The 15,139-nt window shown below is 37.8% G+C and overlaps 1 protein-coding gene across 1 annotated transcript in view; it reads right to left on the reverse strand.

Annotated features, from left to right (window-relative positions):
- Positions 1 to 15,139, reverse strand: part of CLNK (cytokine dependent hematopoietic cell linker) — a 104,868-nt gene that overhangs the window by 70,923 nt on the left and 18,806 nt on the right. The window contains exons 6-8 of the mRNA XM_072621423.1: positions 4,484 to 4,509; positions 3,778 to 3,797; positions 2,130 to 2,240 (exon numbers count right to left, since the gene is read on the reverse strand). Of these exons, the coding sequence (XP_072477524.1) occupies positions 2,130 to 2,240; positions 3,778 to 3,797; positions 4,484 to 4,509 (157 nt within the window). The remainder of the gene's footprint in view (positions 1 to 2,129; positions 2,241 to 3,777; positions 3,798 to 4,483; positions 4,510 to 15,139) is intronic.

The following is a 15,139-nucleotide window of genomic DNA, read 5'->3' on the forward strand; positions in this document are numbered from 1 at the left end:
CCTCCTGAAAAGAGGGTGGGACCAAAGTGTTCCATTCCTCTGAACTCCGCTGCAATAAATTTTCCTTGATATCTTTTTAGTGTCAAGAGGGGTTTTAACAGTTGCAAATCATTTTCACATTCATTTTCTCATTGGATTCTCCTAATAAACTTGTGAGGTAGATTGTACAGGGAGTATAATTCCAGTTTTTAAGATTAGGAAACTGAAGATCGGAAAAGTAATTTGTTCCCAATCCAAAGCTCCACAGGATGTAGAGTTGGAAGGGGTCTTAGGAGAGCATTTAGTTTAACCCCTTAACTTTACAAATAAAGAAACAGACATAGAGCTTTGAGGGGACCTGTCTAAGATTTCAAAGTGAATAAATGGCAGAACCAGGGCTCATACTCAGGCTTCTAACTCCTCAATGCTGCCTTCATAGGAGAACTCAAAGTAATGAAAACAATTTAAATTTGTGACTCCATAAGGGATATTTCTGCTCTCAAAAAAGGAGGTGTTTGTTGTGGTTGTGTCATGCACATCTCGTTACTATCCCATTTGGAATTTTCTTGGCAAAGGTACTATAGAGGTTTGACATTTCCTACTCTAGCTCATTTACAGATGAGGAAACTGAGGCAAACAAGTCACTTAACTTGTTCAGGGTCACACAGCTAGTGTCTGAGTCTAGATTTGAACTCAGGAAGGTGACTCTTTCTGATTCCAAGACTGACACTCTATCTACTTTGCCACCTAGCTGTCCCCCCAGAAAGGAGACAGTGATTAACAAAACTGTCGAACATTTTTAAAGCCGGGAAGGATCTTAGAACATGGAACTGTAGTTTCATGTAGTTCATGTAGTTCCATGAATGAAAAGGAACTTTAATCCTCATTAATTCTAATCTTTTTTTTTTAATAGGTTAAGAAACTGAATCCAGAGATAGTAAAAGACCGCCTACATTGAAGCTACTGAGAGGTATAGCTGAGATCAGGTTCAGGCACTCTGATCTCAAATCCAAAGCTCTTGCCATTATAGGTCACACTGGCCCAGTGAATCTAAATTGCTTTGAAGATATATTCTGTGGCAAAGCAGCAGAGAGGGAGTTGTTCCTACAGCCCAAAGAAATTCATTAAAAACATTCTTTCTAAGTCTCTTGGGGAGATGTTACTATTTGAACTTGTTGCATTTATGATCACGGCAGGGTAACAGATATTCTTTGAGTGATGAGAGAAGTGATCCATCATGGACACTTCATATTAGAGGTCTGGATTTTTCAATATCTATTTGTCAAAGAAGCAATAACATTTTTGATAAATGGATTTTCACGTGATGTTTTCACTTACTGGAATTTAGTGATTGGGAATTTAGAAACTGTACTGAATCTAAAACAATGAGAAGTTCCTTCTAGTTTGTAAACGTAGTTTCCTGATTCAAATTCTTGGAGTTTCTAACATCTTAAGGTATCAAGTTAAACCCTGACCATGCCTCTTTCTTGGATGGTTGCAGGATGTCAGGGAAAGTGTAGGGGATTTCGAGAAAAAGAAATTTTGGTTTGAGTCCTGGTTCTTTTTACTGACTGTGTGATAGTGGGCAAACCACTCAACCTCTTTGAGATTCGGTTTCCTCATCTGTAGAGTGGTAATAATAATTTTTGGCCTGGCTCCCTCATAGGAAACTTTGTAAACTGTAAAGTGCTATTTAAATGTGAATGAGGATAATAGGATTTAGCGTTTCAAGAAACTTTGCAGAACATATTAGTAGAAAGTAAACTCATTAAGGGTAGGTACTATTAATCATCTTGTTTTCTTATTCTAAACACATGCTACAATGCCTTGTACACAATATATGTTTAAGGAAGACTTTCTGGATTAGATGAGATAGGATCACCTCATTTTACAAATGAGGAAACTGAGGCCTAGGGAAGCTAAGTGCTTATTAGTGTTATCAGTTACGGGTTTATTATTAATACTTATTAGTATTCTTTAGCAGCAACTTTAGTTTTAGAAAGAAATTAAGTTGACATTTTCCCAAGATTATATTTCTAGTGGTTATTCTTGTAAAGATACATTAAACTTAGTTAAACTTAATTTTTTTCTTTTTTCCATGAAGGCAGTTCTGACAGTTGTCTATGGCATGTACAGCTCAAAACTCTCACCTAGTTCTCCTGTCGACTTTTAGGAAATCATTTCTATGGTTTAAAATGAGCCTACTTTTTTCTGGTTCAGGAGGAAGGGGTCGATACTTCTTTGGAAGACTGTTTGGAGGCCTGTTATTATAGAGAAACAAAAATGATTAATTTGGAAGATCACAAGATTTAAAAAAAAATTGTATTTACAAGATAGGAAATGGATATAGGAAACAAGACACTCTAGGCCCATGTTTCTAAAATCAGATGCCCTTCCCCAGCCATGAAGAAGTCTTGAGAGGGGTATAGACTCTGGAGCTACATAGCCTTTCTTGTTCCACCCTCTCTAGTTCAAAGTTCATTCAACACCCCCCTTAATGTTATTGGTATTATTCTTAGCTTTCCTTGACAACCTCGAACACATTCTTATGACCCCTTCTTTTTTTTATTTTCTTGAAAATCTAAATTTAGAAAAACCATACTGAGTAGAACAGAAAAAGAATATTATCCATGGAATTGTAAATCTCTATTATATACAGCTTGCTTTCCCTTTTAAGCATTTTGTAGAGAACCTTGAAAGAGCCCCTTATCAAGAGTTCCCCTCCTCCAAGGGAGAGTAGCTGCCTTGAGAAGTTAAGTGATACATTATTCTCAGGTGCACGTCCTTGAATTCGGGTGTTGAAGTTCCAGGAATCAGGGCCCCTGCTATACAGGATAACATTCCAATAAAGAGGCCTTTCTACTTATCACAATCTGCTCTGTTTCATGCCTCAGTTGCTACCCCTATGGTTTTTTACTATTTAAGCACCCCAACCCCCTAATTTATTGGCTCAGTATGTCCAGAATAAACTCAGCTTGTTCAGACTGCTGTGTCCCGCCTGTCTTTTCATCCTCTCTCTGTGAGCCCGTAACCACTCCAGACCTGCTGGACTGCGCTGGCCACAGCACATTTAAACACAGAATTTTCAAGGGTGTCCAGCTTATCTAAGTTTTCTTCTAATTCTCTGTTTTCTTCAAAAATTCTTCAATGAATTTCTCCTTTCCTTCCTCCTTTCTCTTTTTTCTTCCTTCCTTCCTTCCTTCCTTCCTTCCTTCCTTCCTTCCTTCCTTCCTTCCTTCCTTCCTTCCTTCCTTCCTTCCTTCTTTCCTTCTCCTCCTCCTCCTCCTATTGCTCCCAACTCTCCCATTGAAAAAATAGAAAAACAAAACCTTGCCTCATTCTGTAACTTGAGCCTATCACCTCTCTGTCAGGAGATGGGCAGTATGCTTCCTCACTGGTCCTTTGGAATTGTGGTTGCATTAAACACAGTCCTTACAGTCCTTACTCTATCCCTACCAGACCATACCACCCTGTTGTATTCTTCCTCTTTTCATCTGCCCTTGCTTCCATTTTGCACATGCCTTTTCCTGTTCTAAACTGGTTGATGAGTTCCCTGGGCTTCCAGTTTGTCTCTTTACACCACAGCCCCTTTTATTCCTCATCAGAACTGGTTCCCTTGATGTCATCAGAATTTCATTCTTGAAGAGCTTCTATCCCCCAGGACTGATTTCCGTAGTCGAAATTTTAATCATAGAATCCTAACTCAGCCCAGTTCTGAATCCTCTAAAATCTGAATTATCAAGTGAAGGAGAAAATGCTTTCATGAAAAAACAAACAAAGATGTTTGGAGAGTCTTACCTAGGAGGTGGCAAAGGAGTCTAGAAAAAAAGAGAAATGGCAAGGAAGCAGTGTGAATGGGAGCAGACAATCTTAATTGCGTCTACATTTTATAATAGACAAATATAAGAATTCATATTTGATATCACCTTTAGATTTATAAAGTACTTCCTTCAAAAGAGCTCTGTGAAGTTGTAAGCATTCTCCCCTGTCCCTCGAAACTCTGTATTTACTTTGCATACTTATACATATATGTGTATATATATATATACATATAATATTACTTAGCTTTGTACAAATTTTTCCACTCAGTAGAATACAAGCTGCTTGAGGACAGGGGATCTCATTTTGTCATTGTATCCCCTGTGCCTGGCACGTAGTAATTACTTGATCTTCTTTACGTAATTGAATTGAAGCAGACAGTTTGAAGATTATTATCTCCATCTTACAGGTGAAAAAACTGAGGCTCAAACAGAAGTAAGTGATTTGCTTATGGTCACAGAATGGTCAACATCAATCACAGCTAAGACTCAAAGTCTAGTCTTGAAACTCCAAGTCCTGTGCTTTCCCCACTGGTCCCCCCTGCCCGAGTCATGTGAGCATAGCAAATAGAGTCTTAAGGAAATGCTTATTGAGCACATTTCACCAATGGACATTTGTCACTGGCATCATTCTATTCCTGTTGCCAAGTAGCTGTGCATCTACACATGGTAACGATTCTGCTCACCTGGATTCCTTTAGCTTCATTTTCTCCTGAAAAACAGCAATAGAACACACCATTGAAACACCAGCAACCTTAAATAATGAACCCATTTACCTTGTCGTCTCTGTGGATATCATCATGTTCTTCTGTGTCTGGAGAGAAAATATAGGGCTCTCAAAGAGGCAATGGAAGCTAATGAAAAGACTAATGGACCCATTGCTGGAGTACATGAGTTCAAATCCTTACTCTTTTACTTATAACTTGGGATTCCCATCTCAGGTCTTAATTTCCTTTTCTGTAAAATGAATGAGTTGGACTAGATGACCTCAAATGTCTCTTCTTAGCTCTGAATTTATGATTCCCTCAAATCATTGTCATGTTCAGACTTAGAGACGAAGCCTGTTATAGTAGAAAGAGTCCTAGAGTAAGAAAACCTGAATTTTAATGCTGTCATTATTGCCAATATGTGAAAGTCACATGTAAGTGCTTAATAATTAACAAAAAAATAAAATTTAGTGAGAAATTTTAGTAGAATAAGAAGTAATAAAATCCATTTTTTCTTTAAAAAAGTTCTTTTTTTATCTTAACACGAAAAAAAGGGGAATATCTTCATAGACAAAGTAAAACAAAGAAAATATGTGAAATTGAGAATCTCTATTATGTACAAGAGAGGTGTTAAACTGTAGGCCAGTGAAACTCCTCAGTGCAATCTAAACCCAATGAAAATTTAATTGGGAAATGTTTAACAAAATAAAAACATACAATACAACACAGATAATGTTAATTGGTGGTTTTCTAAGTTAATAAGTGGCCAGCAGGGATCAGTTTCTATTTGAGTCTGATGCCACTGACGTACAATTTGCTTGTAAAAGAGAATGTGATAAATTTGACACGTTACTTTTCACATTGTCCTCTTTGTCTGTTTTCTAATAGAGGACATTCTTCTTGATAACACTAATATAGTTCAATGAAAAAAGTCTCTGGATTAGATGCCAGGAGATCTAAACTCTTCTTGTCCTGGTCAGACTACTACTGGATTGTGTGGTCACATTCAATCCAACACTTATTTAATCTTTTCTCTGAGCAGAATCCTATACTACACCCTGGGAAGATTTGGATGACTCATGCCCCACAGGACCTCAGAATTAGAAGGGATTTAAGCAGCTCTCTAGATCAAGTAGTACTGGAACAAAGCTTCTCTCTACATTATAACCCTCAGGTGAACATCCAACCTGTGCTTAAGACTTCGAGCTAAGTCCAGGAGAGGTCACGCAATTCATGCATGGATAACCGTAATGCACAGTAATGATAGCTTATTTTTTGTAGTTCTTGATAATTCAGTTCATTTGTAACAACCCTGTGGGAGGGGATAATGAAAGACTATTATTCTCATTTTACAGGTGAGGAAACTGGGGCTTGAAGATGCCCATGGTTACAGGGAGCATGTCAAAGGACCCAATCAAGGAGAGTTTGGGTGCTGACATCCATTGTCAGCTTCCTTTTTACTACTCCACACCACGGCTGTCACTTCAATAGCACAGAAAATGTAGTGTGCTACATTGTGTCTAGGGAAGGAATGATTTTATCTAACTGAAGGATCAACTCTGCTAGTTGCAGAATGGAGATAATAAATACTTTTACCTCACAGGGTTGCCATAAGGATCAAATACGATAAATATTTGTCAAACATTTTGTGAACTTTAAGCACCATATAAATACGAGTTATTATTATGGTTGTAGAAATTCAGCAAAAGATGGTGGGAGAAGGAACCACTCTCCAGAGACAAGAAAACAATACAATCAAAGATAACAAGGCAGAAAGTAACAGGGCATATTCAACAAACCAGCAAGTAGCTCATTTTGGCTAACCATAGAATGTGTAAAAAATGGTTGTTTGAAGTAATGCTGGACAATTAGACTGTGTCAAAGAATTTGAAATTTATTCTGTAGGTACTAGGGAGCCATGGAAGGGGTTTGAATAGAACAGTGACATGATCAAATTTATACATAAAGAATAATACATAAAGAATAAAAATAATATGTAGAGCACATATTAGAGGGAGAACAGATGAGAGGGAGATGAGGGATATAGTGCTTCTCAAAGTACTGTAGACATACATCATCTCTCCCAATTCTTACAACCATCCAACAAAGTAATTACTATTGCCATTTTTTGGGGGTGGGGGGAGTGCGGAAACTGAAGCTCAGAGAGAGGAGTAATTTGCTTATGGCCACACAACTAGTCAGTGTCACAGGCATGATTTAGCTCTGGGTCTTGGCAGACTTTAGACCCATCACTCCTTCACTGCCCTCGTTTGCTCTGTTGGATTATATTATTTCTAAGGTCCCTCCCAGCATATCGAGGTCTATGAGTACTACCAAATTAGAGAAGGCTCAGAAACAATATTTTATTATTGTATTCCCCAATGCTGACACTTGATTTTCTATATGCAAATTTCAACCATGGATTGAAGTCCAACAATCACCAACATTCTTAACCACACAGGAACATAAAACATGCCTGAAGACACATTGAAGCGGTGCTAAAATTTACAAGCTTGCCTTTTAAAATTATATTATCCAGAAGTCTCCTCCACATGAGGATTTATATGGTGCCAAATTGGAAGACATTGAATTAATTTTCCCCTTTTTTGAGAGTCTGGGAATTCATGGGGGTGCTCGGAGATCTCCCTTTCCTTGGGATGCTCAATTTGGCCATGGGTATAGTTGTCTCCTGCTCTCAAATTGTCTCTTTTCAACCCCATCACTGTGACTATCAGAAATCAATGTTCCTGCTAAGTCTTTTGTCAGGGTCTAACTGATTTCCTAAATCATAAATTTGACTATTTCACTCATCTACTTAATAAACTTCAGTGACTTTTTATGGTCTCCAGAATCAAATATAAACCCTTTTCAATCTGGCCTCAACTTTTCTTTCTGGTCTTGTCGTACATTAGCACCCTCTATGAACTAGAACAGTCTTATGTTGAAATAGATACCAGTTTGATGTCACATCATTTGTAAAGTCATTTTTACATATACTGCATAATCTATCCTTACATCAACTGTGTGAGAGAGGTTCCATTATTATTATTACCCTTTTAGTTGGTCGACAAATATGTATTAAGCACTTACTGTATGCCAGGTATGGTCTCTGCTCTCAAGGAATTTGCATTCTTATGGAGGAGACAATAAGCAAATAACTGTGTATGTGAGATATGTAGAGTAAAATTGGAAGTGACCACAGAGGGAAATCTTTTATAGATAAGGAAACTGAGGCTCCCCACCATCACTTAACTAGGGAATATCTGTGGCAGAATTTGAGCTTGGATCTTCCTGACTCCAACTTCAAAGTACTATCTATTGCACTGCTGGGATCATGGAACATTAGAACATTAGAACTATTAGACCTTAGAAGTCATCAATCCAATCCCATGAAACTGAGACTCTGAGGTTGTCATTTTTTACAGAAGAAGAAACCAAAGCCTGGGGAAATGAAGTCACTAACAAGATATCCTGTCCCATAGCTATTTGATTTTAATTTATTTGTAGTTTCAAGATATCAGTTCTTTGCATACTTCTTTTTGAGGGGAGGAGGTCAGAGTTTGCACCTGTGATTACACTGTTGTGGATGGAAATTCCTCCCCCTTCCCCTATGCCTAATTCATGCAGATTGGCAATTCATCTGTAATTTATAATCATAGAGAATTTGTTTGGGACTCTGGCAGGTTAAACAACTTATCCACGATCACACAGAGTATATCAGCACATGGCATGCAACCAGCTCTTTTGAATATTTACTGTTTTATTGTTTATTATAGTGACATTATAGAGAGGTAGCTTCAAAGCCTAAAAGCTGAGGGTTCAAGCCCCACTTTTAGTACCTCTGACTCAAAACAACTTGCCGAGTCTCTCTGTACTCTAGGCAAGTTGCAGAGAGAGTGGCAACCTGCTTTGGTAGACAAGTTCTTTACTGGGAATTCCCTGCTCCAAAGAAAAAGAAGATGTGGTCCCTGTCCCTGGTCCTGTCAAGCATTTCATTTATCTACACTGAATTCTTATCCCTTATATGACTGTGAACTACGTGACAGGAGGGGCAGTGTCAAAATGATTTTTTTAAAATTTTCTTCAACCCCTAGCATAGTGTTTAACACATTAATTCTAGTGCCTTTTTTTCTGTTAATTATTTTCTATTTATCTCATCTATAGCTCACTATATGTGTGTATATATAACATATACATATATATACATATACGTACATATATACATATATGTGTATGTGTATATATATGTATGTATATTTGTTTGCTTGCTTCCTCCCCCATTAGATCATAATATTGAAAGCTCCTTGAGGGCAGGGACGGCCTTTTGCCTTTTAATGTATCCTCAGCATTTAGCACAATGTCTGGAAGATAAAGTGCTAATATAAATGTTAATTATTGTTGTTCTTGGGTTTGTAATTGTCAACTTCTTATTTATTGAATCAAATTCAAACATACCCAGCAGACCTAACTACCAGAACAAGGATAACACCTCTTTGCAGCACCTTAAATTTAAAATTCCCTTCCTTTATCGTACTTGTGAGGTAGGGAGTCTAAAGATTCATCTCTATTATACAGAAAAGGAAAACAAGGCTCACAAAGTTTAATGATTTGCCCAAGACCACACAGCTAGTGTTTGCAGCAAGATTTAAACCCATCGGGGGAAGGGACTTAGAAGGGGAAACCTAGGCTATGCCAATGGTATTAACCTCTTGGGCACTTACATTTTGCTATGCCTCATAATTATTTGTGAAATCTTCTTAGTATAATATTCTTGCATATACTTTTGCCTTTTGGAAAGTCAGCATTAATACTTTTCATTTATTTACATAACGAAAAGACACTGGAGGATTTCTAGTATTCTGAAATGTTATAAAAGACATGAGGTCTTCTTAAGAGCCCAGTAGATTTTTGTACATTGTCTCTGAAGGTTTGTCTTTGCGCCATCTGGTGGCATGTTGTCAGCACAAACTAAATCAAGTCTTAAAAAATCATCTGCTGGCTTGATCTTTATTCTTAAACCAATTGGTCTCTTCCAAGGGCTGTTACCTCACATGACACATGGCATAAGATCGACCTGCCAAGTCATTTTGTTCTCTATTCTCCTCCCCACCAGAGTGACTCTGGACTCAGATACTCAGAGTTGAAAGGTGCCTTAGAATTCATCTAGCTAAGCCCTGACCTAAAGAACTGTCCTCCCTATGTTACTAATGGTCGATCAATAGAGGGTTCCTCTCACTATCTCATGAGACAACCCATTCCACTTTTCTTTTCCTACTTTTTTTTTTTGGCAAACTGATAATTAAAAAGTTTTTTTCCTCCTATAAAGTTAAAATTTGTTTCCCTTTAGTTCTTTCTTATTCCCAGTCCTTTCTTCCTCTTGGCCATTCTGTTTCAGACACATTCTAATTTGTCAATACCCTTCCTAAAATGTGGGGCCAATCTATTTATTTGAAAATATTTTTCTTAATCTTCTTTCCCTCAGTCCTAACAAAAGGATCTTGGTAGTCAGTCAGTCAATCAATCAGCATTTATTAAGGGCTGACTTTGTGTGAGGCACTGTGCTATGTGCTCGTCACACAAGGATGCACTTCATCTTGAGAAGCTCACAGTCTGTGTGACCTTGGCTAAGTTACTTAACCTTGTTTGCCTCATTTTCCTCATCTATAAAATGAGTTGGAGAAGGAAATGGCAAACCATTCTAGTATCTTTTCCAAGAAAACCCCAAGTGGGGTCACAAAGAGTGCGAAATGACTGAACAACAACAAAAATTGACCCCCAGCTCTTTGATGGTGGGGACCATGTTATAGCTATTTTGGTATTTGCCCCAGAGTCAAATGAAGAACACATGTGGCATGTACTAATATTTTATCACTATTTATTAACTAATGGAGCATGAACACATGGTGCAATGGGATGCATCAGGAATCCTGGATACCAGCCCTGATTTTACCATTAGACAATTGTGTCCCCTTGGGCCAGGCAATTAACCTTTCATTCATCTTTTCCCTCCTCTTTCCCTATACAATTTGTAGATGGGAAGAATGAGGTAAACTGGCTAATCTTTGGGTCTGTCTCCAACTTTTGAAACAATCATATAGTTTAGCATTTGTAAACGAGGCAATATATGTCAAAGTGCTTTCAAGTTTAGAGTGCTTGAATGATAGAGCTAGAAGGAACCTAGAACACAGAACATGGAATGTTGGATCTGGAAGGGAAGACATCATGGCATCTAAACCTTTCATTTTAGAGCACTAGAAAATCCCAAGAATATATTATGATTTCAACTGGAAGCCAAAGTTTTCCCACATATAGCTGCTATTTCTATTTCAGTGGAATGAAGATTCTAAATAATGAGCATTATTCTTGGTTTTCCCTTGATATTTTAAACTCATATGCAGATAAAGGAGTGGGCAATAGTGAGCTGGGGAGACCTTACAGTCATGGAGACTCAATCCATCCCTTAGTCAGTTTCTGGAACCATGAAATTTAGTAATTACAGTATGTTACCAATTTGGGCCTATCACAATTGTAATGTGGAGATGTTATGCAGAAATTAAATATTAAGACTTCATATCCCTGTGATTAATTATGGATGAGTCAAAATGATGCAAAGTTCTAGGACTCAATTTTTTGTGTAGTTGATGAGGCCCGATACAGAAATTCTTTCAAGCAAGGAGATAGTCTGAGAGATGAAAGAGAAAATAGAAAAGCCAAAAATGAATTTTTACAGGCCAAGGCTAAAGAGCATAGGATTGAGAGCTGGAAGGGACTTTTGGGATCATTTAGTTCAACCCTCTCATTGTACAATTAAGGAAACTGAGGCTCCAATTGGGGACGTGATTTGCCCAAAATAACACAAGCTAGAGAGGATTTGAAGCCAGGTCATTTGACCACAGAGTCTGGTTTTGTTTTATGAATTAGGAAATTGAGTAAAGTCAGAAATTAGATGGAACCTTTCGGTTATACTGAAAGTGTTCAGTCTTTAGATTGCCTCCCAAAAAAAAGCGAGAAAGGCAATGTGGGGAGTAGAACAGAGTGCTGGGTTTGGATTCAGAAAACTTGAAAGGGTCAAATCCTACCTCACCCAAAGCTTCACTGATAGTAAATACTGAAGAATCTTAATCTCTCAGATTGTCAGCTTTCTAATCTCGAAATGGGGGCAAATACCTCCCAGGACTGTTAAAATGAATAAATGATAATAACAGTAATAATATTATATAATAGTAACATAGTCATCATAGAATAAAGGATAGAAACTGGTGTGCTCTGGTCCATGGGGTCATGAAGATTTAGGCAGGAGCAAACACCAGCAACTAGGGTAGTAGCAATAACAATAATACTGTTAGTAATAATAATAGCTAGCACTTTTACTCTTCTTAAGGATTGGCGCAGTTCTTTATAAATATTATGTCATTCAACTTTGCAACAGTCCTGGAAGTGCTATTGAAATCTTCATTTTATAGATGAGCAAATTTAGGCAGACATGCTAAATGACTTGCTCAGTCATACTATGAAAACCTTACATATATATTATGTATATACATATAATGTATATGTATTATATATAGACTGTCATTATTATCTGAATGACAATATAAATAATTCCTAGAGAATATCATTGCATAGAGAAGAGGTCACACATTTACATGTAGGAGCATCTAAATGTCCCAGTAAGCTCAGTTTATCTGAGTGGGCATCTAGCCCAATCCCTCCCTGTACAGGAATGCTCACTACAGTCTTTGTAACCATCAGCCTCTGATTGATGACCTCTAGTAAATGGGAACTGGTTACTTCCCAAAGCAGCCCTTTTTACTCTTGGTATTGAAAACAAAACTGTCACTGAAACTTTTTCACATGGCTCCTAATTCTGCCCTCTAAGGCTAAGCATGCAATGTCTAAGCCTCTACTTGAAGGCAGTTATCACGCACACATGGACCATCTCCAGTTCTTTCACCTCCTCCTGAATGGTCTCCCTTACTCTAACCATCCTGGTCCTTCCCCCTTCCACTTTGGAACAGTTCTAAGAAATTGCTTCTTATGTTGTAGCAATGACACGGTGGTATAGTCGATGAGGCAACGGATTTGGAGTCTTAGTACTAGGGTTTGAGTCTTGCCTCTGTCACTCACAGTATATCCATGAGCAGTCGCTGAATCTCCAGGTCTCAGTTTTCTCATCTGTAAAAATGGGAGGGTTGGACTTGAGGACCTCTAAGTTATCTTTCAGCTCTAAGCCTATGATACTAAGGATCTTCCTTCCTGTTATTTTTACCCATTGTTCCTGCTTCTTTCTTCTAAGACTAAACAGAATAATCTTAATCCTTCTTGGTAGAAAAACAAAACAGTAACAGCAGAACTTCACCTATCTTCCCATGGTCTGTGGAGACTTGAGAGAACATGCTCCTAACTTGGTCTCTCCAGACAGGAATGAACAGTCACAAAACAGGTCATTTTCTAAGGTTTCTGAAGATCTTTCTTCACAGTAACCCTGAGAGGTTAGTATATTTTTTTCCTATTTTACAAGTGATGATGCTGAGGTCCAAAGAGAATAAATGGCCTGCCAATAGTGGCACAGGTGTTTGAGCTGAGACCCAAATGCAGATTTCCTTATTTCAAGTTTTGTGCCCTTTCCACTATCTTATGTCAAGGGATATATGTGCATGTGTAAGGAACCAAATGATATGTAAGGAACCAAAGGTCAGAGTTCAGACCTTTTCAACCTTTTCATTTTACAGATGAAATAAGTAATTGAGGTCTTAAGAGGTGTTCAGAACCAACACAATCTGCTTCCCAGTCTGACTTTCTTTCTACTTCATACATACACACACATGCACACATATATACTTGCATGTATGTGTATATATGTTTGAACACACATATATAGGTATACACATACATTCATATATACATGTATATAAAGACCATTCACAGAACAAAAAGATAGAATTACCCAGGGATAGGCCAATGTGTTAAGGTCAAAGGGTAATAATGTTGGTTTAAAATTTTACTATAGGATAATTAGTCACTAAGTGGATAGCTATTACTTCCATGAGTAAACAGCTAAATGAATGAATTTCAGTACAAGAGATTCTAATATAATTCAGTCAATTTGAATCATTAAAATGTAGGTAGTAAGTAATTAGTTGGAAAAAATTCAGCACAAACACTAAAATGGAAAAACTGGGGCAGAATAGGAAGAGGGTAGAGGAAGGAAGGAGGAATGGGGCCCTGGGATGTTTTTCAGAATTTCTGAGGATATTGTTCCTTTCTTTCCTTTCCTACCCTCCATCTAAGAACTTTAAATTTGCTGCCATAAAGTTTTTGCTTTTGAGGTCTGGTAGAAGAGTTGAATCACTGAGATTTCTAAGTGTCCCAGGGGCTAATAGCATGAGGTTACTAGTATCTATTTGTATTCTTTTTGAGTTCCTGGGTTTTGCTGTGTGTATATATGTATGTATGTATGTGTGTGTGTGTGTGTGTACATGTGTGTGCATGTCTGAAATTTCCCATGCTGTGTGGTTCTTGTTGCAATGTCAAAGGCTTGCTGAGCCCTTTGACCTCTTTTTTTTGATACCTGACCTAGACTCTTAAGTTAAAGTAGGGACCATTTCTAATAAAAAAATTTTGTCTAATGCCTAGTCCAGTCCTACAGACACAGTAGGTACTTAACACACTTTTGTTAAATGAATAAGGAGAAAGATGGCTTAGAACTTGGGCTGTACTTTTTTTTCATTGAATTAATGACGTTAATATTGAAGAAGGCACCCACCTAGCCCAGAAATAGTATATAGGCGTCTTGGAGTGAGAAAGACCCAATTTAAAATCCATCTTCAGACACTTACTAGCTGTGTGACCCAAGTCACTCATTCACTCTGTGCCTCGGTTTCCTCATTTATAAAATGGGGATGATAATAATCTCTGACTTCCAGCATAAAAGGAGATTGGTATTTGCAAATCCTTGCAAGAGAGCATATATGACTGCATAAAGAGCTATGGAACTGTTGGTTATTATACTATATAACATACATTTTCTCTTGCAGATTTTTATTTTTAGACTCAGTGAAATTTTGAACAAAACTCTCTCAATAAATAGAAATACTGTGGGGTAGCAGAAAGAGAATAGGACTGAGAGTCAAAAGCTCTAGATTCTAGTCCTGGGTTTTCTACTAAGTTATGTGCCCTTGGGTAAGCCCTTTCCTTTCTTTCTTTTTCCAGTTTTTTCATTTGAAAAATGAGGGAATGGATTAGATGATCTCGGAGGTTTCTTCTATTGCATGTATTCACTATCCTGAAATGAGTCTGTGAGCATTATTCCAGCCTTCCCTAGCTAGTAATTAAACAATAAGCCTTTATGAAGCACAGTTAGATATAGTAGACATAAGGAGGGCCTAGAATCTAGGAAGACCTGAGTTTGAGTAGCCCTACCTCTTTTGCTGACCAGGTGACCCTGGGCAAGTCACTAAACCTCTTGGTATTCTGGACAACTGTCAGTTACAGAAGTAATTTCCTCACTTGGGAGCTCCACACATACTACTGCAACCACAAGTCCAGTCCCTAACCCTCCCTTCTGTGTCCTCAAGGACAAAGTTCCAGCAATGCGAGTCTCCATCAGTTATAAGGTCCCTTATAACTCTGATA

This window comes from Notamacropus eugenii, chromosome 6 (assembly GCF_028372415.1).
Source record: "Notamacropus eugenii isolate mMacEug1 chromosome 6, mMacEug1.pri_v2, whole genome shotgun sequence".
Classification (NCBI taxonomy): Eukaryota; Metazoa; Chordata; class Mammalia; order Diprotodontia; family Macropodidae; genus Notamacropus; species Notamacropus eugenii.